General features: G+C 40.1%; 1 protein-coding gene across 11 annotated transcripts in view; it reads left to right on the top strand.

Annotated features, from left to right (window-relative positions):
• The window catches only part of DOCK10 (dedicator of cytokinesis 10), a 216096-nt gene that overhangs the window by 129823 nt on the left and 62380 nt on the right, over nucleotides 1-23893 (top strand). For all 11 annotated transcript variants that reach the window (XM_064372937.1, XM_064372939.1, XM_064372936.1 and 8 more), the window contains exons 18-27: nucleotides 426-491; nucleotides 3325-3417; nucleotides 6594-6717; nucleotides 6912-7033; nucleotides 7394-7480; nucleotides 9862-9954; nucleotides 11863-11981; nucleotides 13760-13829; nucleotides 17286-17399; nucleotides 21938-22009. In XM_064372937.1, the coding sequence (XP_064229007.1) occupies nucleotides 426-491; nucleotides 3325-3417; nucleotides 6594-6717; nucleotides 6912-7033; nucleotides 7394-7480; nucleotides 9862-9954; nucleotides 11863-11981; nucleotides 13760-13829; nucleotides 17286-17399; nucleotides 21938-22009 (960 nt within the window). The remainder of the gene's footprint in view (nucleotides 1-425; nucleotides 492-3324; nucleotides 3418-6593; nucleotides 6718-6911; nucleotides 7034-7393; nucleotides 7481-9861; nucleotides 9955-11862; nucleotides 11982-13759; nucleotides 13830-17285; nucleotides 17400-21937; nucleotides 22010-23893) is intronic.

Genomic DNA, 23893 nt, shown 5'->3' on the forward strand with positions numbered 1-23893 from the left:
ATGTGCAAATACAAATTACTACAGGGCAACACTTTCTCATAGAAAACCATTTGAAGAAAATGTTTAGTAAGAGACAGGGATGAATTTTATCTTAGAAGTGTTTAAGGATGCAGTTTTGTAGCATATTAATAATCTTTTCTAAATCAGTCAAATAATTATGTTCTAGACAATTATTTTTTTAGTTTCTTAAGATATTCTAAAAATAGCATGCCTGCCCCCTTTCAATATGAGCTTTTACTTCCCTTTTAAGTACTCTCTCCAGATCCTTCTGTTATTTCAGAACATTATAGATAATGTCACAAGAAAATGTTGGGTATTCTACATTTTGCAGATTTAATTAGAAGCTACTTATTTTAGGCACTTGGGTTTTTTAATGTTATTTGATAGGAAATTACAATTTCCATTCTTTCTCTCTGTAATTTCAGGCACGAAATATAACTGTGTGCATTGAATTCAAAAATTCCGATGAAGAAAGTGCCAAGCCCCTGAAGGTGAGCCAAGTCAGCAAAGGGACCCAGCATAAAGGGGGAAGGCGGGTGCAGGGATTCTTTCCGCCATTGCGGGGCTTTTTGTGTGAGTGTGGTTGAAAGAGCAGTGATTTAACACATTTGTTTTAGATCTGAAACGTACCTGATTTAACAGTCATCATTAACTAGTTCTGTTACGCCAGTCTTGTCGCTCTTTTAGCTTTTCATGACCTGGGAAAAAAGGAAACCGTTCTAATGTGAAATAAATGCAAAGGCTCCCTGTGGAAGATGCAGCCTTTTTCAAAGATTAGCCTGACTCTCCGTTCAGCATGCTTGATTTAAAACAGAACATCCCAGCCGGCCCTCGTGTGGTCTGCGCAGAAGCACTGCGGCTGCATACTGGCCCAACGGCTAACGCAGTGGGGCCGGTGGGATGCTAACCATTATGGAAGGTGCACGTGGCCAAGTACCTGAGGAACTGAAAAATGGCTCTGAGAAGTCAGGCCCAGTTTTTGATCATGTGATTTGGTAAAATCCATAAAACTATGAGGTGCCGTTTTACTCTATAAAACTGCAACTGAATGGCATTTTTTAGAGTTCATATTTAATATATCGTATGCTGCTTTTATGTTAGGCATTTCAAACAGCATAAAGTAACCCATAAAAATTAAGGGGGAAATTATTTGTAGTGGGCCTGCTGCCAAGCTTAACAGTTTCAGCAAATCGAAGGTATGAGGTAGTAGAGGACAAAGCTAATTTCTAACTAACCCACACCATTCTCTGAGGTAGCCTCTTACAGCACACTACCGGTACAGATTGGGTCTTCTGATTTGCAGCATTAATCAGAAGAACAATATTTAATTGAGTGATCGAATTAATCAGGCAGAGTAAAGACAGTCTTTTTTTTTAATAGTCTTGAGCCACTGTCAGCATCCACTTGCACCAAACTCCAAACTAGTGTTAGCATCAGGAGAGAAAAATTCAAGTGAAATATAGTCGTCAAGCAAACAGAGGCAATGATGAGATGGCAAGCATGTCTGGCCTGTAGAACAGTGTTTTTATGGGAAAATTCTAGGAAAGAAGGACAATCACAGGTGTGCGGGTCCCCTGCTTCACTGCATTCTAAAACACCACACAGAGATACAGCAAAGCCAAATGTCAGACTCGAGAAGAGAAGTCCTGAGCTTTGGACAAAGGGGGCTTATAAGTTATAAAAAAGTGTCATATCACAGGCCCTGGCCTGATTCAGGGCTGGACAGAATAGTAGCATACTGTGGTGGAGACCATAACCAGCCTATCTCAGAAGCTGGCATGTCAGGAGCTGGGGTCCAACCAATCTTTGTGGTTGCACAAGACCTTAACTCTAGACCAGAGCTGGTTCCATGACGCCTGTATTACTCCGTTCTCACACTGCTGTATAGATACTACCTGAGACTGGGTAATTTATAAAGAAAAGAGATTTAATTAACTTACAGTTCTGCATGGCTGGGGAGGCCTCAGAAAACTTACAGTCACGGTGGGAGGGGAAGAGGCACGTCTTACATGGTGGCAGACGAGAGAGAGAGAGAGAGAGAAAGAGAGAGAGAGAGAGAGAGAGAGAGAGCGTGTGCAAGTACAGGAAAAACTGCCATTTATAAAACCATCAGATCTCTTGAGAATTCATTCATTCACTATCATGAGAACAGCATGGGGGAAACTGCCCTCAAGATCCAATCACTTCCTTCCCTTGGCATGTGGGGATTATAATTCAAGATGAGATTTGGGTGGAGACACAAAGCCTAACCATATCAGGGCCGGTTCAGGAAGCCATTCTACAGGAATCAGTCTTAAACAAGTTAGCACTTATCCCATGGAAATCAAAAGTCACATTGGTCCACATGATACCCTTGGGCTAGGGGAGGTCCCCAAACACTGGCCATTGTCCCAGGTCATTGTCTGAGTCATTGCTATTGTCCTGGGCTTGGTAACTGAAGAGTCTGGCCTTTTTTCTGCTCAGGGATAATTTCACACACTCATAATTGTTCAATTCATAACTTTTTAAACAATGTATTTAGGACCTCAACCCCAGCCGGTGAACAGGTTCTTGACACTGCCACAAGAATGAATTCAAGGATGACTCAAAAAATGTGAAAGTACAGAGATTTACTGCAAAGCAAAAAGTACCTACTCAGGAAAGAAGAGTGTGGGTGTACTCAAGAGAGACAGTCGTCTGCAAGAAAGTTTAGGGCTTCTATCTTTATGAGTTTCTTTAACCATGGGTGGAACATTCATGAAGATTTCTGAAGTAAGGTGAAGATTTCTCAGAACTGTGGTGCCACCTATATTTGTGGCAAATATGGGTGTTCCCAAAACTGCCCAGGTGCTAGTGGGGGTGTGATTTAGTATGTTAGAGAGCATGAGGTCCTAGGAGAAACCTAGGTCAAATCCAGCACCATGCTGGATGCAGTTGGTCTTAGCCAGCTTGGCCCACATCTTATTTTTTGGGGTCTTATTGGCCACTGACTTATGCGGTGATTTCAACAGTATACTTTTTGCTAATCGTGTGAAACCTCTGCCTGGAATTGTCTGTTCTCCTGTGGCCACTCTGTATTATTCCTGTCTCACAGGTATTTGGCCCTGGTGTGTTATCTATATGATGAACAAAATCCATCAAATTATCTTCAGCAGCTCCCATTGTATAATAAACCCAGGGTAGTAGGCCAAAGAAGTTCAAGGTTAATTAGATGCCAGCTTAGCCTGGCAAGTTACCACAAAGTTTCCCATTGTCCCAGGGTTGGTAACTGAAGAGTTATGGCCTTTTTTTCACCCAGGGATAATTTCAGACACATAATTGTTCAACTCATAACTTTTTAAACAGTGTATTTATGGAAAACCTGGAGGGCCCCTCTTCACCTCAGCCGCGTACACAGCAGTTCTGCATCACTCCCAGAATCCGGATTTCTCAGATGAGGTAAGGGCCAGCCCTCCGCTGCCCCCAGTGGCTCCTAAGAAAGGTGGGTGAATAGTCAGATAACCGTGCAGTGAGAAACACTCTCTCTAGATCTCATCTGGCTAAGGACATGCCTTGGCAGGTGTGTACTTACCAAGATTTCTAAACTATATTAATTGACAGTTGTTCCAGGAGTGTGTTGCAAATTCATGTATTTCAGGACAGGAGTGACCTTTAAAAAATGGGATTTTTAAAGCTTTTATTGTATCTTTTCTTTTTAAATGAGTAATTTTTTTTCTTTTTTTTTACTGGCCAGTGAAGAGATTGTATTAAATAGCTTTACCAGTCAATAGCAGCATTTCATGTCATAAGGAAGAGAGCAGAGAACTAGAGCCCGAGCCAATTCCATTACTTATAAACTGCCTAAACTTAAGTAATCTTGGACCCCCTCATCTCTACACATAACAGGAAACAAGCCTTGCGCTGGCCAACTTTCAAGACTCCTGCTATGTGCCAAGCCTCAAGCTAAATTCCATGCACACATCACCTCACTGAATCCCCACAGTAACTCCAAGAAGCTGGTATTACCATTACTTTCCTATCTGATGGATGAGAAAACTGTGGCTCAGAGAAGTCAAGTAACTTTACCAAGGGCACATAATAAGTGAGAGAAATCAAACCAAACCATGTGATTCCAGAGCCTGAAGCTTCACCATTCTGCTCTAACACATAGAAAAAGTAATTGGACTTCTGGTCAATTACTATACATGTTAGCTTACATTACAAACAACTTTTTACAAACAAGTTCCAGTGATAAAATTTAATTTCTAACCATAAAGTGAAGGTCTGACTAGTGTGACCTGCTGATGTTCACAATATCACGCCTTTTGTAGATGTTTTCTATGCCTGCTTTCACACATTACCTCCATTTAGCAGCTTAAAACAGCATGCAATTGTTATCGTACTGTTTTGGTGGTTGGAAGTCTGAAATGGCTCACAGGGCTAAAATTGAGCTTGCAGCAGGTCTACAAGACTTCAGGAGGTTCTAGGGAAGATTTCAGTTCCTCTTCTTTTCCAGCTTCTAGATGCTGCCTAGATTCCTTGGCTTTTGAACTTTCCGAACCATCCCATCACTCTGACCTTCTGTTCTCACTTCTCTTATGACCCTGCCTTCCCCTTATGAGGACCTTTGTGATGACACCATCCTCATTTGGAAAATCCAGGATAATCTCCCCATCTCATGGTCCTTAACTTAAAATCACATCTGCTCAGTCCTGCTTACCATGTAAGGTGGCATATTGGCAGGATTAGAACATGGAGGACATCTAGGGGGTGGTGTCTTCCTGCCTCCCACACTGTGGACATTAACTGTTCAAAAACTAATTAAAGGAACACCAGTGAAACTACCTGCCTGACCTTATTTCACTCTTCCATATGCGTTTAATTTTCTCCCTACAAATTCAGGACAGAAAGTGAAAAACAGTTACGGGAAAACCATGACCACATTGCAGAATATTTACTGCTATCAGTTGACCCTTTGACAAAGCCCATTTGGAAGATGCGTTTTCTGTAGATACATGATTTTTAAAAAATTAATATTCTTACTGTTGTTAACTGTTTTAATCTTTCTCATTTTCATTTATTTCCTGGAAGCTTCATGAAAGCCATGAGCTTTTTCACATGAGAATTTGTACAATTCTGGGAACCACTCGATTGCTGATAGTGAGCTGCCTGCAGCTTACCTGAACAGGATCCTGGCATTCCAGTGTAAAACGATGATCCCAAGATGTGGGTTCTCGTCCTGGAAGATCCTCTTACTGACCACACCACATTAGCACCCAGAGCCCCCTAACATGTGCAGCCTTGGTTCCTAACACTGCGCCTTTCTACCTCACAAGGCTACTGGGGAAAATGAAATAATGACGTACGTGGCAGGGCTTTGAAAACTCAAAAGCATGATAAAATGTAAAGAGTTAGTTGAACATATTTCTTTCCAGAAATAGGGCATATGCTCCTCATTCGATAGACTGTTAACCTAGTTCAATTTTTATTTTATGTTCATTCAGAAGCATTATTTGTATAGCTACAGCATGGCCACTTCCCAAAATGTCTCATTAGTTCTCACAGTAACACAGACATGCTTGTTAGTTTTAAAAGAGATAGATTCCATGCGGAAGCTGCACCATTTACTACACCATATTTCTCAACAATGGGCATATGAATTGCCTGGGGATCCTATGAAAGGGCAGATTCCAACTGAATGTGTCTAGATTAGTGTCTGAGACTCTAGCCTGGGCAACAAAGTAAGGCATCTGTCTCTACAACAAGAATAACAAAAATCAAAAAGTTAGCCAGAGGTCAAGGCTACAGTAAGCTGTGTTTGTGCCACTGTACTCTAGTCTGGGCAACAAATGCAAGACCCTGTCTCAAAAAAGAAAAAAAATTCTGCATTTCTAACGAACTTCCAAGTGACGGTTATGTAACTGGTCCCCAACCGCACTCTGGGAGGCAAGGACTTACTCTTTCTTCAATTTGTGTCCCCTAAGGACACTTCTTCAATGTGTGTCTTATCTATATTCTGCAGTTATATCTGTGTGTGTTTATGCATATGTATGTGCATGTATTTAATCTATACCCTAGTAGCATAAATTATCTACTGAGAAACACTAGGTATTCTAAATTATCATCATCCATCACAGTAAAGAAGCAAAAATATCAACATGTGAATACATCACTGCTAGCAGAAACAATATTTATTCAGCATTTAATCAGTGCATCCAACACTATTAAACATGGACCTAGATTTCAGTTAAAGAACTTTTAGGCTGGGCGCAGTGGCTCATGCCTGTAATCCCAGCACTTTGGGAGGCCGAGGCGGACGGATCACTTGAGGCCAGGAGTTTGGGACCAGCTTGACCAACATAGTGAAACCCCGTTTCACTACTAAAAACACAAAAATTAGCTTGGCATGGTGGCACATGTCTGTAATTACAACTAATGGGGAGGCTAAGGCAGGAGAATTGCTTGAACCCTGGGAGGCAGAGGTTGCAGTGAGCCTGAATTGCGCCATTGCACTCCAGCCTGAGTCTCCAAAAAAGAAAACAAAACAAGAATTTTTAAAAGCTATGCTTTGTCTTGCTCTGATCTTGGGCAAAATAACTTTAATCTCAGTCCAACTATGGTTTCTTTCCTTGCAGGTGAAAATTGAGCTACCAACACAACTCCATGAGAAACACCATATTTTGTTTTCTTTTTATCACGTCACCTGTGACATCAATGCAAAAGCCAACGCCAAAAAGAAGGAGGCTCTGGAAACATCAGGTACCACCGGGAAGCAATCTTAGGCATAGTTACATGTCTTCTGTTTGAATTGGTTTGGAGAGTATTTCGAAAGCTCTGATTTACTGAATCATTTTTCATGAAGTTTAGTATTCATAAATAATAAATAGCATTATTGTGACTTCTCACCATGGAAGTTCATACTCAAAATTTTTGTTTGTTATTCCTTTACACAGTTGGATATGCTTGGCTTCCTCTGATGAAACACGATCAGATAGCTTCTCAAGAGTACAACATCCCAATAGCAACAAGTCTGCCTCCTAACTATATAAGCTTTCAAGATTCTGCAAGCGGAAAGGTATTGAATAATGTATCATTTAAGATTTTAAAAAAGCATACCAGCGAAATGGCGTAAGTTTATATTCTTTCTCTGCTATTTAAATTAAGATCACAGTGGATATGTCCCTGGTAGCCTTGTCCTTATGCCACATCTCTTGTTTAGCTTATGGCCACTAGAAATGATCTGTTAAAAATGATCCCGATATCATATTGGTCTCATCTACCAATAATGCTAAATGTATTTGCATCTTTTATTTTCCACCTCTATGGTGATACAAGATCAATGGATCATAAGAGCACATTAACATAAACTAAATAATCTACTTATTTTCTTTCTCTCCAATGGTCACAATGACAGTAAACAAACTTTATTTTGCAGCATAGTGGGAGTGACATTAAATGGGTTGATGGTGGCAAACCGCTTTTCAAAGTGTCGACATTTGTTGTATCAACAATCAATACTCAGGTGAGTATGTTGACCTGAAATACTAGCATTTTCTCTAACTCACAGCATCATGAGGTAATTCCCATATTCACAGGATGAGTCTGATCATTTCATGAAGTGTCAGAAAGGTAGGTATCTGAATACTACCAAGGAAGAATGTTAAGGGCATAATTTGATGCTTCCCTCAAGAAAGATAGAATCCTAATCCCTTAACCCCAGACACCATAAAACTTCAGACCAAAATACCAAAAGTATGTTAGGATCACAAACCCCTTGGAGTATGGTTTGCTTCCACTGACAACACTCAAGTGTTAAAAATGTTAAATGTTAAAAATAAAGACTTCAGACCTTTACCTGAAAACCAAATTCAATCCCCAGTGCTTTCCCAGGGCTCACCTAATGGGAATGTCATGAAGTTGGCAGAACTGCACTTGAGAGCCACCCCACCTAATTTCTGGCTCAGTGACCCTGGGCAAGTCACTTTAGCTCTGATGTCCTCATTTCCTCCTCAGGAGAAGGATATTAACAGAGTCTCTGCTACCTAAGGTTGTAGCAAATGTGATCCAGAGGAGAAATATTTCAAAATGTGATCAAAATATTTCATGAACTGCAAAAGTCTATATGCATATAATTATTACCATTGATAAATTACCACAAAGCCATTCCTTCCATGGCAAGGAGGCTTATTTTACCACAATGTGAGTTTTCTGGCAACAGTTAAACTATTCTTATTACAAGTACATAAAATATGTATTTCTCCTTTCTTAAATTCAATGAGTATCTGCTTTTCATTTTTTGCTTCATGCTGCTTTATCTAAAAGCCATACCTGATCCATAGGAAAAATGAAAACGTCCAGGTATCATGTATACATTGGACCAAAATTTCTCTTGGCAACCTCTGATGCTTCGAGTCCAATTGAGTTCTTATCCCCAGCCCTGCACCCACAACTATTTAAACCTATCTTTTCTCTGATGCCATCAGCCCTGGTCAATTTCCACAAAATGCTCCATCTCCACCAAACCCTGTATTTTTGTGTATCTCAGCAGCTCCTCAGTTTCTCTTTCTTATGCTTCTAGCTGCTTTCTCCAAATTAGCTGAGGTCTCTAACTCACCACGACACACCCTTTCTCTGCCTCAACTTTCACCACCCACACACTGGCAGCCTTTTCCTTAGTTTTCAGACAGCCAAGGCCCTCCAGGCAAACAGCATCCACTAGTTTCCCCAAGACCCCGTAATCCCTTTGACACTTAGCCCCTGTTCAGTGGGGAAGGGAAGCTCTCCCACTCTCCCTCCCTTCCCCTTGTTGGCCTGATGGGTTCCTACCCATCCTTCAGCTCTTAACTCAATTGTCACTTCCTCAAAGAAGCCTTCCCTGTTTCCTGACCCAACAGGCAAAGCTGGGCCATCCTGTCACTCATCCAGATGGCACCTGCTTTGTGTCTGAAGCGCTAATCAAATGTGATTACACAGGTGTGTGTGGAAGTCATGGTGTGGTGCTGGCCTCCCCTCCATGATGGAAGATACACAGAGGAAGGGGTCGGGCCGCCTGCCTTGCCCTCTGCTCCGTCCTCTCTCAGTGCCTGCTAAGAGCCTGGCATGCAGTCAGCTTTCCGTAAATAATGACCAAACAGGCGAATCAGTGAAGTGATACTTAAAAGGAGAACAGTTGCCTCTAGTCAAAAAAGAGCTACATTTAGAAAACAAAATAGCATGCACACACAGTAAGCTGAGGGAAATGAGGGAAAACCCAGCTCCAGATGCCTTTCCGGAATTGTAGAAAGCCAGAGAAACATTCAGAGTGTGTCTTCATACAAATTCTTTATCTTACTGCTTAACTCTGTAGCTCCCGCCCTCAGGGCAGAACTTAGAGAATTTTCCAGGTACCACCTTCTTCAGGAAATAAACTTCAAGTGTTAGAGTCCGTTTTATCTGAAGATGTGAGTTGTAGATTTTCTAATATGAGGCTAATTCAGGCATTCTAAGCCTGAAAATACGCCTGTGGATATTAAAGAGTATGCATTGTCATGTGTGTCAGGATGGTGTAGAAGAAATCGGTAGGAGTCTATCGAAGAAGCAGGAGTGGGAAGATAAATGAAGAAAATTTTTCTAAAAACAAAAAGCACAACTACAGGAAGTAATTCTCCAGCCATTGTCATGTGGTTGAACAGGACAACAAAACATCTTAGAATGAAATGAGAGAGAGTGGGCTTTGTAGTTCAGGCAGAGCCCTCACTAGGCCAGAAATGTCCACATCAAAGCTTTGTTCCTCTGATTCCTTAATAAAGCATTTGCACTTCAAGGCATCAATCCTACAGAAATGCTTACCTCACATCGCAACGGTTTGTGTTTGTAACACAGTTTACGTGTCATCAGAAATAAACACTTGTTTTGCTGTTGTAGGATCCACATGTGAATGCATTTTTCCAAGAGTGCCAAAAAAGAGAGAAAGATATGTCTCAGTCACCTACCTCGAATTTCGTCCGCTCTTGTAAGGTAATACGACATGCAAGTAGTTTCAGTGACCTCCAGGGTAAAAACGGGCAAATGAGACCTTTATTTTCCACTGATTGGTAAACTGGGAGGTGATTATTACTCAAGATTTTTAAATACCTTATCAATTCAGAGAGTAAATGATTTTATTTCATAATTTCTGAATAGTTTCTGTTTCTTGACTAGAAAGACAGCCAAAAATCAGTTTTTTTCAAAACAAAAATAATTGAAAATCAGAATCGATTTATTTTAAATGTTATTAAATCAAGAGTCTTTGCAACATTACCATCATGACTACATCCCATACTAAATGCAATAAAGAATAAAGCCAAAGCCAGATAAAGGTGGGCTACAGTGCTCATATTCAAGTTCTGAAAGAAATACCAGCAGAACATACTTTTTTTCCTAATGTAGTTATTCATTTTTTAATTAACAAAGAAAAATTGTTTACCTTTTTTGTATACAGTATGATGTTTGTAAATATATACAGTATGTAAGAGCTTCATTGAATTAATTATTGTATTTATTACATCACATACTTATAATTTTTATGGTTGTAACACTTAATATCCACTCTCTTAGAAATTCTTAAGAATATAACACATTTTTTAAGAAACCTGCATATTCTGCATATGTACCCCAGAACTTAAAGTATAATAAAAATTAAAAATTTTTTAAATAAAATATTGTTTTAGTTATTCTCAAAAAAAGAATATAACACATTTTTATTACCTATAGTCACCATGTTGTTCAATAGATCTCTTGAACTTATTCCTCCTAGCTGAAATTCTCCATCCTTTGACCAACATCTCCCCAGCACTCCCCTCCCTAGCCCCTGGTAATCACCATTCCACTCTCTACTTCTATGAATTCAACTTTTTTAGATCCCACATATAAATGAGATCATGCGGTATTTGTCTTTCTGTGCCTGGCTCATTTCATTCAGCATAATATACTCCACATTCCTCCATGTCGTTGCAAGTGATCTAATTTCCATCCTTTTTAAGACTGGATAGTTTTCCATCATGTTTATGTACCACATTTTCTTTACCCATTTCATCTGTTAATGGACACTTGTGTTGTTTCTATATCTTGGCGTTTGTGAATAGTGCTACAATAAACATGGGAACATAGACATCGTCAACACACTGATCTCATTTCCTTTGGATATACATCCAGTAGTGGGATTGCTAGATTATATGGTAGTGCTATTTTTAATTTTTTGAGGACCCTTCATACCATTTTCCATAGTGGCTCTTCTGATTTACATTCCTGCCAGCAATGTACAAGTGTTCCTTCTCCTTCACATCCTCTCCAATAAGTATTTCTTTCACCTTTTTGATAACAGCCATTTTAACAGATATGAGGTGATATCACACTGTAGTTTTAATTTGCATTTCTCCAATGATTAATGATGTGAACATTTTTCATATATCTCTTGGCCATTTGTACATCTATCTTCTCTTGAGAAATGTCTATTTGGGTCCCTTGCCCGTTTTTTCATTGGATTATTTGTTTTCTTACTTTTGAGTTGTTTGAGTTCCTTATATATTTATATATATTTTATATATTGAGTTCCTTATATAACCCTAGAAACTCTATATAAACCATATAACCCTTTCTAGGATATATGGTTTATAAATGTTTTCCTCCATTCTCTAGTTGTCTCTTCACTCCATTGAGTGTTTCCTTGGCTTTGCTGAAACCTTTTAGTTTGATATAATGCCATTTGTCTGTTTTCACTTTGTGGCTTGAGCTTTGAGGGTCATATCCAAAACATCATTGCCCAGTCTAATGTCATGAAGCTTTTCTCCTTATGCTTTCTTCTCAAAGCTTTATAGTTTCAGGACTTGAATCCAGGACATGTTTAAATTTAACCGTTACCATTTTTTTTCTGCCAATTTGCTACAGAACTTATTGAATGTGGAAAAGATTCATGCAATCATGAGTTTTCTGCCTATAATTTTCAATCAACTCTTCAAAGTTCTGGTACAGAATGATGAAGATGAAATAACCACAACTGTCACCAGGTATCCGTAACACAACCTTAAATGAAGAGACTTTATAAACTGTAGCTACACAAACTCTTGATTATAACTAAACAGCCATCTACCATTGTGTGTTTACATTTATTTGAACACATCTCAAGTACAAGCATTTCCCGCTCTTGACTCCTTACCTTCTAATCTCTTATCATTAGCAGTAAAGTGTTAGACCGCGTTTTCTTTGATTTTTTAATTAACCTTTTTATTTTGAGATCATGGTGAATTTATATGCAATTATAAAACATAATTCGGAGTTTCCCATGTGCCCTTTACCCAGTTTTCCCCACTGGCGACATCTTCCATACAGGTGTGGAATCATACAGTATGTAACTTTTTGAAATTGGCTTTTTCACAAAACATAATTCTCTGGAGTTTCTTCCAGATCATTGCATCTATCAGTAGTTAACTCCTTTTCGTTGCAGAGTAATATTCCACAATGTGGATGCACCATGTGTGTTTAATTATTCACTTGTTGAAGGACATCTGGAGTGTCTCCAGTTTAGGGCTATTATGAATAAACATGCTATGAACATTCATGTACAGGTTTTGTGTGAATGTAAGTCTTCATTTCTCTGAAGTAAATGCCCAGAGTGTAATTGCTGGGAGACTAGAGTGGTCGCATGTTGATATTTAAGAAAGTGCTCATTCTCCAGAGTGGCTGTATCATTTTGCATTCCCTCAAGAACGTTTTTTTAAAATATTAAATTTTTTTAACTGTTCTCAGTTTAAATTTGGCAATACCAAATTCTTCCAACATCTCTAATCTGGCCAATGCCTTCACAGATCACAATTTCTTATTTATAGTGATTTGAATTAATTATTAAATCATCTATTTGTGCTGTTCATTTTTTATAAAAACTTAGTTATAGCCTTCTGGAAAAAAAAATATTACTTTGGCATTGAAGTGTTTCCAGTATCTTTCTAATTAAAGACATATTATTGACCTTTCTCTAAATGAGGGTTCTTAGCCTAGTTTTTAAAGCAGAGCCTGAAAGCCTAGAAAATTTAAATATCTCTAATGGCGTCACAACCATCCAGTTCTGGAGCCACATTAGAGGATCCCAACTGTGCCTTCAACTCATACTCTTTTCAGCATGCGAATGTGTCCGTGTTGGCAAGACTCCTAAATATTGCAGCTGATAGATCTGTTGAAATTCTGAGATATTCCTAAGCACTATAACCATGGAGCAGCTGGTAGTATTAATGTGGAAAAAAAAAAATCGACCTCTACCATCATTGCTGCTAGAAACTCCAACCCAGCTAAGGGAAAAACAAAGCAAAACAAAACAACTGCATCTTAGCCTAATTACTTCTTCCAAAACCATATATAGTGCCTATGCGTTGAAAGGCAAGCCCTTTTCAAACGAAGTATGATTATTAATTTGAGATTAAAAGTCTTAAGTTTAAATTAGGTACTAAAAATAATCCCTTTTGCAAAAAGATAGTGTCAAAAAATGCACAGACCATAATTAGCACATTCAACTTGGGCAAAAAGTCTCCACTGTGATGTTATAACCATAAGACACTACTTATATCTTTGTGTTTCAAAGTTTCAAAGTAGGAAATGGCTAATCAGTGCTATCGCTGTTAAATGCCCAGTATTGGGTATGGGGGTGAGGAGGGCAAGGAAACAGTTAGAGATTCGTTCATTCATTCACCCAGTAACTATTAAATACCCAATTTATGAAGCATTCTAATGACAAACTAAAGTGGGATTTTTCTGCCTTCTCCAGAAAGGCCACTGATCAGCTTTTCTTTTCCAGGGTTCTGACCGACATTGTGGCCAAATGCCATGAGGAGCAGCTGGAGCATTCTGTCCAGTCATATATTAAGGTATGAAGTTGCCTCCTGGAAATTGCTCATATCCCCTTGTGCTGTGTGGCTTGTCTCATTTCCTGTCTGCAGTAAGTGGGAAGTTTTCTCCCTTTAACTGAATGGTGCCCACCACACTAATATCAGGCCCTTAGCTACTTAGAATTCCATCTCTTCGCATTAATGGGCTAGATGAATTTTTAAATGTATAAATAATGTGTACATGTGCAAATAAATATTTAAATGGGGAGAGAGAGGAGAGAAAAGGATAGAGGAGAAAACTAAAGTCAACATGACAAGTAAATGATATTCCCGTTAATTTAAGGAAGACTTTCCTATTGGTTTGTTGAATGCTCTGTGTTTCCTCTGCAATGTTTTCTTAGCTCTTTCTATTGTTTTCTCAGGCATTATTTCATTTTCCCAGTTACTGTATATTTGTACCTGCTTCTGGTATGTTAAGTCCTTTATCTTCTGGCATGAACCACTTGCCCATTCCATCAGTGTGCACTGCTTCTCCCAGAATCCTATGTCAAGTGTTCACTCAGAGACGTTCTATTCTCATTTCCAGTTGGCCTGTGGATTAATGCCAGTGAACTTGTGATGATGTTTGCACTTTCATAGTTCCCACCTAAATGTCATCCTCTTGAATGAAAAGAAAGAACCCATCTAGAAATACAGAAGAGTATCTTAAATTACTGTATAATACATAGAGGACCTCAATCTCTGTTTTTTTCCTATGCATAGATCAAATCTTTTGGAGACAGATTTTTCATCAAAAAACTATATTCTCTTAATATGTATGCACAGACAAACACTCATATATTCAAGATGTCTAGAAAAATAACTAGAGAAGAATTCAGTTCTTTTGTGTCAGAAACTTGTATTTAAAAAAACAAAAATCCATGCTCCCATAAAAGGAAGTAACCAGAAATTGCACTCTGGAGCAAATTCCTCTGAGATATCGTCTGTAAGGAAACTTTTTTCATTGCAGTTTTTATATCCATATGTTTTCTATCTGCCAGAAATGTTGTTTGTCTTCCCAAATACCAAAGCATGAGTATGTGCCCTTTTTAAACACAGGCAATATGTCAAAAATAGTTATTTCACAATAATTTCTCTATGATATAATTTTAGCCAGTAAGAGCCACATCTCAACTGCACAAAGCCAGTTCCACCTACAAATGCCTTTTTAGTTTGCTAAGATAGGATCATAGCTTACAGAGTATCGTTGAATTTATCATTCAACAGAATCACCTGGAGAACTTTCACTCTCCCAATGTTTCATTTCAATCCTTAAAAGGACTGAGAAGAAGAAAAAAAGTTCTTGATCCATCTTACACACAGGCATCTCCATTTCAACACATATTATTTTCCTCGCCAGGCATGGTGGCTCATGCCTATAATCCCACCACTTTGGGAGGCCGAGATGGGCGGATCACAAGGTCAGGAATTTGAGACCAGCCTGGACAATATGGTGAAACTCGTCTCTACTAAAAATACAAAAATTAGCCAGATGTGGTGGCGTGTGCCTGTAGTCCCGGCTACTCAGGAGGCTGAGGCAAAAGAATCACTTGATCCCGGGAGGCAGAGGTTGCAGTGAGCCAAGATTGTGCCACTGCACTCCAGCCTAGGCAACAGAGCAAGACTCCAACTCAAAAAAAAAAAAAAAAAAAAAAAGAAAATTACATTAAGAACCTCTGGTATTTTGACTATTTTTGTGATTACCAAGGCTAGTTCTTTGTGAGTACCTCAAATCTCAGACTCTACTGATGAGGCTCTTGGAGAGATCCATTAGGAATGCATCCTGGTTGGCCTTTATTTTTAACCAGGATATCTGAAATATCCCAACAAGACCGTCTCACTTAATAACATAATATTTAGCTTACTTTAAGTGGTTCAAATCCAAAAATATACCTATCTGGAATTTGGAGCTGATAACAATTTTGTAATACATTTTAACATAGCTAAAACAAATACCTCCTAATAAATATAATCAACTCGCACTTTACTCTGGAAATAACACTAAGCTGGCAAGTAAGACACTAGATTCTAGTCAAGGTTAAATAGTTAACTTGAGCGGTGAGCCTCTCTGAACCTCAGTTTTCTCCTTTGTGACATGAGATGAAATGACCAAAGGAACATTCAGCTCTATCATTCTGTGATTGGACTCTTGTTACAGTGTGTGCTTGAATGTCCTTGAAAGATGTGATATTCAATGCATTTTATATTTATTCAGAAGTCATCAAAACACCATTTCAAGTTCAGTGGTGCTAAATGCTGTTAACTCACTTCATCTACAATATTCAAAATGCACACATACACCATGTCTTTTTCAAAGATGCGTGTCTAAAATCAGTCTAATTAAATGCCATGGTTAACAGTGATTTGTAGCACTGATGGGTTATAGTTGGAATTTTAAAATAAGAATATTTCAGTGCTAGTTTAAATGCCCTTCAGGCTAAATAACTGTGCATGGCATGAGCTCATTGGTGATGACATTACTCTCATCTGAGGTATAATCCATGAGAGGGAAAAAATATATTACTCTTGATTTTATCTAGTTTCATGCATCCATTAACTTCATCTTTCTCCTTTGAGATGAGCTTGGAGAAGTCAAATCCCACCAAGACAAGTTGGGTGCCAATGTGCTACAAAGTTTAAAGAAACAGTTATAGATGCAAAAGCTAATGTGCCTCTGTGTTAAGCCATTCATTCTTTTTCCTGCCTTCACTCTGAATTATAGTGAAATCTGAATTGTGAACATTACGAAGAAATGTCCTTCCATGAGGCAAACCCAATTCATAAGTGAAACATTATAATTCAGTAATAAGCGTTTTATATTTGAAGTTGATATTGATATTCTTAAAAGAGATGAAGAAATAACTGAAAACTGGCCATTACGTGCACTCAGTGGTGCATGCCAAAACCAATCTTTTGGGGAAAAATTTAAAAAGTAAGCAACATTTGTTATCTTACTGATGGCCAAGGTTCATGAACACCTTGATAGATGTGTCTAAGCATGGGATGATAGACCCTGGGTTTGTGGGGAGCTCTCCTACTGGCCTCTGGAAGGCACTGGCTTCCTCACTTGGCTTTTTGAGTGGGTGCTCTACCCTTTCAGGATGAAGAATTGCTACCATGCCACCTGTTACCAGTGGAGGAAGGAGAAGGGGAATGTGTCCTAAGTAGGTGGGTCAAAGCCCTCCATGTTTCCTTGAACTTGCTAAATGGCTCTCTGGCTCCTTCTCTTGATTTCTACAAAGAGTTTTGAGGAGAGCTTGGGTGAGCAAGGCCCTACCTGTGCAAAGCCCTAAATAGGAACAGGTGTGTACTGCTCTTATCATTGGGCCTGCATTTATTTTGTGGCAAGATCTGGCATGAGCAGATAATTTTGAGATATGAGTTATTCACATGATATAACTTTTGAAGCTTCGTTTTAAAGTATTTAACTTTATTCACTTTCTGGATTTTCTTCAGTTTGTGTTCAAGACCAGGGAATGCAAGGAGAGGACTATACATGAGGAACTGGCTAAAAATGTGACTGGTCTTTTGAAATCAAATGACTCAACAACAGTAAAGCATGTCCTAAAGGTAAGAATTGAAAGATGGCCCTTTAACTGTGAGTACTAGGCATGGATCATGCTCACCCTGGAAAATAATAAGTCATTGATTTTCATAGACTGTTTCTTTGCAGTTTCTGGCATAAGGTTTATATTGAAACTTAGCATATAAAGATACTAAGCAAGAGAGATCTATATCAAGATAACATAGGAAAAAAGTAGAATGGGCCGGACCCAGTGGCTCACTCCTATAATCCCAGCACTTTTAGAGGCCGAAGTGGGCAGATCATTTGAGGTCAGGAGTTCAAGACCAGCCTAGCCAACATGGTGAAAGCCCATCTCTAGTAAAGATACAAAAATTAGTCGGGCACAGTAGCACGTGCCTGTAATCCAGCTACTCAGGAGGCTGAGACAGGAGAATCGCTTGAACCTGGGGTGTTGACAGAGAAAGAAAGGAAGAAAGAAAGAAAGAAAGAGGAAGGAAGGAAGAAGAGAGAGGAGGGAGGGAAGGAAGGAAGGAAGGAAGGAAGGAAGGAGAGAGAAAGGCAAGGCAAGGCTAGAATGGACCCAAGTTAAGTGCTTTGGCCTAAAGGCAAATGGATAACTATTTAAAATGATCTAAAAAGTGCCAAGTGTAGCACAATAGTTTGTTGGGTTTTTAGTCACAGAAAAAGAAAAAAATGTGCAACAGTGGAAAGGATTAATGATGTCGTATTGGTAAATAGGCTTACAACAGAGAGGAAACTGGGCAAAAGCCATTGTTTGGCTCTGAAAATTTGAAATGCATGCATTAGTAGGAACATAAAGAAGAGATGGCGACAAGCTTATAAAAAGATAACTCTCAATTATTTTGGAGTCATGGATTTAGTCCCAAGTTAGATTTAATTGTATGCTGTGGCTTGACAGATGAACAATTGATTAGTAAATAGCGAGGAAAAAAAGCTAGGATCCATAGGCCTCAACGTAAGTTCACTAATATCATATTATCCTAGGCCAAGCAATCTGTTTTTTGAATTAGCTTATGAGTATATTCATTCCATTTATTCAACAAATATATTCTGGTTGCCTCTCATGTGACGGGCACAGTCCTAAGCAATTGGGATACATCAGAGAACAAAACAAAGATCCCTGCCCTAGGGGAGTTTACATTCTACTAGGGGATAAAAACAATAGACTACAAATATAATTAAAACCATAGGCTGGCTACGGTGGCTCATGCCTGTAATCCCAGCACTTTGGGAGGCTGAGGCGGGTGGATCTCCTGAGATCAGTTCAAGACCAACTTGGCCAATATGGTGAAACTCCGTCTCTACTAAAAATACAAAAAATAAAATTGGTCGGGCATAGTGGCAGGTGCCTGTAATCCCAGCCACTCAGGAAGCAGAGGCAGGAGAATCACTTGAACCCAGGAGGCAGAGGTTGCAGTGAGCCAAGCTTGTGCCATTGCACGCCAGCCTGGGCAACAAGACCAGATAGATAGAGAGAGAGAGAGAGAGAGAGAGAGAGAGATGCATTGGAAAAATTGTAGAACACGTAAGAATTGGGCATTGTGAGTGCTGAAGGTGTAGATGAGATTTGAAGTTTTAAATAGAGTGGTCAGGATGTATCTAATGGAGAAGGTAATTCTTGAACAAAAAAAAAATGTGAAGGTGAAGAGGGCGCTGGTCATGGGGATGCTCAGAGGGAAAGACCTGCGTGAAGTCATCAGGCAGCAGCACGGTCGGTGTGTCTGCAGGAGACAGGGAAGCCACTGTGGCTGGAGCCAAGTGAGCAGAAAAAAAAGGAGGATAAATTCATAGAAGCCACTGGAGGCTTGGCGGGTAGCTCGGCCTGATGTTCCCACTCAGGGCAGAACTGGGAGTTGCATCGCTGGAGGGTTTTGAGCAGAGGAGTGATGTTTTAAACCAAGCCGACCTTGGCTTAAAAGGATCCCTCTGACTGCTGTGTTGAGAATGGACTACAGTGGGGTAAAAATGGAAATTGCAGCCACATGAGGGGCTGTCAGGGAAGCAGGATCCTCTGGGGAGAGTCACGCTCAGTTAAAATATGGGGTGAAGGGAAGGCTTGCAGAAGAATTGCATCTTCAGGAGATTGTGCTGATGATGGACCATGTGCTCTGGGGGGTGTGGCAGGTGGGTTCCAAAAGATGGGAGGCAGCACAGTGTGTGGATACATAAGGGAATGTGCGGAGAGGGCAGGAGAGGAGTCGAGGAATCTGTCATCAAACGTGACACAGGCAAAAGCTCAATTTCATTAGTGCTGGTGGATTCAATGAAAATAGGGGAGGCAGACCAGAGTGCTAAGGGTTAGAGAGCGGTAGGAGTCTGTCTAATTAAGAGACAGATGTTGGAACACTTGACATGATGGCTAAAAACAGTTCAGACAAGACTGGGGAAAGAGGATTGCAGCAGCATGCCCGGGATTTATTCATATTCCTAAGAACATGTTTCACTTCTAGTAGCCATTATGATGCTACTGGAGTGCTAGAATAGGATTGGTAGCCATTCCATTTCTTCTTACTAAGAAGTGACCACTTCGCTAAGCCAGAGCTGCCTTTGTAGAACATCAGTCCCTATATTTTCAGAAGTTTATAGCATCATTGTGTGTATGAGCTTAAAACAGGACATAATCCAAATGCCCATTGACAGTAGAGCAGATAAGTACATGGTGATTACGTATGTCATGTGGTGACCATATGTTATCCCCCAGCTACACGCTTCCAACATAAACGAACCACAGAACAGAATTTGTTGAATGAAAAATGCAATCTTAGAAGAATACGTGAGGACGGTTCTGTTTATATGAAGTTCAATGGCCAGATAAATATCCCTCCAATGTATAAGTATTCATGGAAAAATTGTGAAGTAAAGCAAGGCAATGATTAGCACAAAATTTAAAACTGTTATCTGCGGTGGAAGGGTGGGAAGCAGAGAGAATGCAAGGGGTGCGTTCCTGAAACTGTACATAGATGACATAACTTTTTGTAGCTGGGGATAAATGTCATCCTTAGGCCCAGGAAAGAAGGGCGCCCATCCTGGGATATACTTTGTTCTTCTACTGCACCAATCCTGATAGGCAAAGGTTTGAGAGGAGCTAAGAGAATAAGCCCACTCAGAGCACCTACCTCCCCTTCTAGACCTCAAAGAAACCCCAAGACCCCTTGCTCGAGGTCCTATAGGCAGATTCCCAGGCCTGCTTCAATTTCTTTCCCAAGTCCATCCTCCAGAGGACAGGTCTTGGTACCTGAGTACAATGCTAGACCCCAGGAAGGAGCTATTTGTGGCAAGGAGAAGGGCCAGGTTGTGGACAGCACTCAGATGTGCAGACTGGACAGTTACAAAAAGAGCTCAGGTGAACAAGGTCCTACCTCTGCAAAGCCCTAAGTAGGAACAGGTGTGTACTGCTCTTATCACTGGGCCTGCATTTATTTCATGACAAAATCTGGCATGAGCAGACAATTTTGAGATATGAGTTATTTAGGTGACATAAGTTTCTTTGTTTTTTAAAGTATTTAACACATGCGCACCAGGCCCCTCAAGGGACAGGACAGAGCCTTGGGCAAGAAGAGAAGGGGTAGGCCAGGCCCTGCGCCCCCCAGGACCTCACACTCTGGTGCACCTTTCCAAGGTGTTATGAAATTTTATTTGTCAGGGTAGGAGGATCAAACATATTTTGTTTAACAGTTTTTCAGCTTGACTTCCAGCTTCTAGATATTTAGACATATGACCTTCCATTTTTACCCTTACTTCTAACCTTTGAAATTTTGGGGGTGAGCCTGGTAAAGTAAAGTTTATTTAGGTCAGGTGTGGTGGCTCACAACTATAATCCCAGCACTTTGGGAAGCTGAGTCAGGAGGATCACCCAAGCCAGGAGTTCAAGACCAGCCTAGGCAACATGGTAAAACCCTGTCTCTACAAAAACAAAAACAAAAAATTAGCAGGCATGGTGTGCATACCTGTAGTCCCAGCTGTGCAGGAGACTGAGGTGGAAGAATCACCTGAGCCCGAGAGTTCAAAGCTGCAGTGAACCATGATTGCACCACTGCACTTCAGCCTAGCAACAGAGTGAGACTGTCTCAAAAAAAAGGAAAAAAAGTTTGTTTAGTTTTGTTTAACTAAATGAAATAATTAGAACATCCCATGAATAAATATTTCACAAAACAACAGCTTAGTCAGTCATGCCAAGTAAACTGGTAACTTGTTTTAGTTTAAATGTTTTTTGAGAGGATTGAGAAACTGAAATGTCTGGCATTTATTTTTACCACTAGAACTTTTTATCCCACTTTATAGCGGAATAAAATATATTCTCTATTATAGTGGGATGGTTTTTATTCTACTTTGGAATGAATTAGAGCCGTAATATATTCTCTATTATAGTGGGATGGTTTTTATTCTACTTTGGAATAAAAACCATCCCTCTATAATAGAGAATATATTACGGCTCTAATTCATTTAGTTTCAAAGAATACATTTTAACACAACAATGTTGTAGTGCTACATATTGAAAAGAAAAACATTATCATTATTTTACCATAGGATAATAAATATGTTGCCTTTTTTTTCCTAACAGCATTCCTGGTTCTTCTTTGCAATTATCCTAAAATCGATGGCACAGCACTTGATTGACACAAATAAAATCCAGGTAAGAACATAAGGAATATAATATTATAATATTTTTTACAATATTATCCATCAATTACACTAATGATTATGCTGTTATTATTTCCATCTTTATTTGCTTTGTAAACCTTAGCAATTTATGATAATCACTTTGTAAGTAGAAGAAATGATTGTGTACATCAGCACAGGCCCTTCAGAAGCAGATGCCAAGACAATATTGGAAGTGCAAAAGATGTATTGGAGGGAAATAACTCTAAAGGACAAAAGGAATAGGAAAAAGAAATGGGAAAGTCTGATACCTGTGAATGAAAAGGGGGAAGGAAGGAGGATTGGCTAGGAAGAGTCTCACAGTGATAAGGTTTTAGCTGGGTTGATGGGAAGTCTGAGAGCAAAGAGTAGTCATTAGAGGAACCCTGCACTGGGGAGGCCATCTGACTCCAGGACCTCCACAAGCTCAGTCAATTGACTGGGAGCAGCCTGGGGAGAGAGTAGCCTTGGCATGAATGCTGGAGTAGATCCCAAGATGCAGCAGCTCTTGATATTCCTCCCACTAGATTCTGTCTCGAAGGAACATTTGAGTGATGTGCATTCCTGGCTGCCACAGTCCACGGTTTGCATGACATATTGGACATATTCATGAATCTGCTTCCCCATAGTTCCATGGACCTCTCTTCCTGAAAGGAAGCTTAGAAGAGGGATGCTGGTGGGATTAACTACAGCCCCTGCCGTGGCATTTCAGGAGCCTACATATTACTCATCATCTCCTGCCTCAATTCTCCATCTAGATTCCTCTCACTCTAGCTAGCAGCTCTGAAGGTTTTAGTGACTCACCTGGTGATGTGACCCAAACTCTCATTCTAGAGTGGTCTCAGTCTTTGGTCCTCATACTCTACTGACACCAGAGTTGGTACATGTGACCATTCACAGTTACAACGGAGTAAGGAAGACCAAAAAGCATCCAAGTAGATCACCTGAGCTCCACACATTTTTCTCAGGTCCCATTGTGGGTAAGGCCAAGGGAAGACCTCTGGCATTGCCCCTGCCCCACCTGGAGGGTAAATCAGAACAATGCTGCATGAGGTGGGGTTGGTGGTGTATAGTGATGTTTTGATTTACTCTTTTGGTGGGAGAGAAGCAGTGTCAGAAGCTCCCACCTGGCCTCCCCCACTAGGATACCGCCACAGACCAAGCGCCCCATGCAAGGTTACCTCAAATGATGCCAATTTTATTAATACAAATTATACATTTGGGACCAGTTACACGACTATTGTGGGTATCTCTGAACCCAGTGGAACTACTGTTAACAGAACTTTAGTCAGGACTCCATTTTTAATCCCTGTAAGTCCCCACTCTCTTACGGCAGACATGGTGATGCTTTTCATTTCTGGATATCAGTGTCAACTCAGATCCTGCGTCCAACAGTCCTTGAACTACATTCCCTTCTCCTCAGTGTACAGTAGCCTGAGTAAATGGCTACAGGGCCCTTTGGAGAAGAATTGATAGACTCACTACAGTATGTACCTACTGCATTGTTACAGGGGGCTTTCCTTTAGGGACCCCGAAAGGACACCGTCACCTCTTCAGTCAATGTGTACCAGATCTGAATTCTGACCCAGGTCCAGGAACAGAGAAAGGAAACATGACCGTTCATTGGAATGAACATCTTCATCTTCCACTTGCCCATTCTTGCCTTCTTTGTTAATATGATGTACTACCATTGCTGGTTGCTGTCTGTTTTGTCCCTAGGAGTCCCAGGTATCATTAACCAGCTCTACAACTCCCTGAGAGTCGGTCCCTCTTGGCTTCCCTAACAGTCTTGCTATTTGTCATGATACTCACAGCCCCCTGGCTCCTGGAGATTAAGCACAGCGCACGGCCTCTGTTGTTTTGGTGATCCCTGATCCCC

This window comes from Aotus nancymaae, unplaced genomic scaffold, assembly GCF_030222135.1.
Source record: "Aotus nancymaae isolate 86718 unplaced genomic scaffold, 86718_ANA_hifiasm-v0.15.2.pri h1tg000008l, whole genome shotgun sequence".
In the NCBI taxonomy this organism is placed as follows: domain Eukaryota; kingdom Metazoa; phylum Chordata; class Mammalia; order Primates; family Aotidae; genus Aotus; species Aotus nancymaae.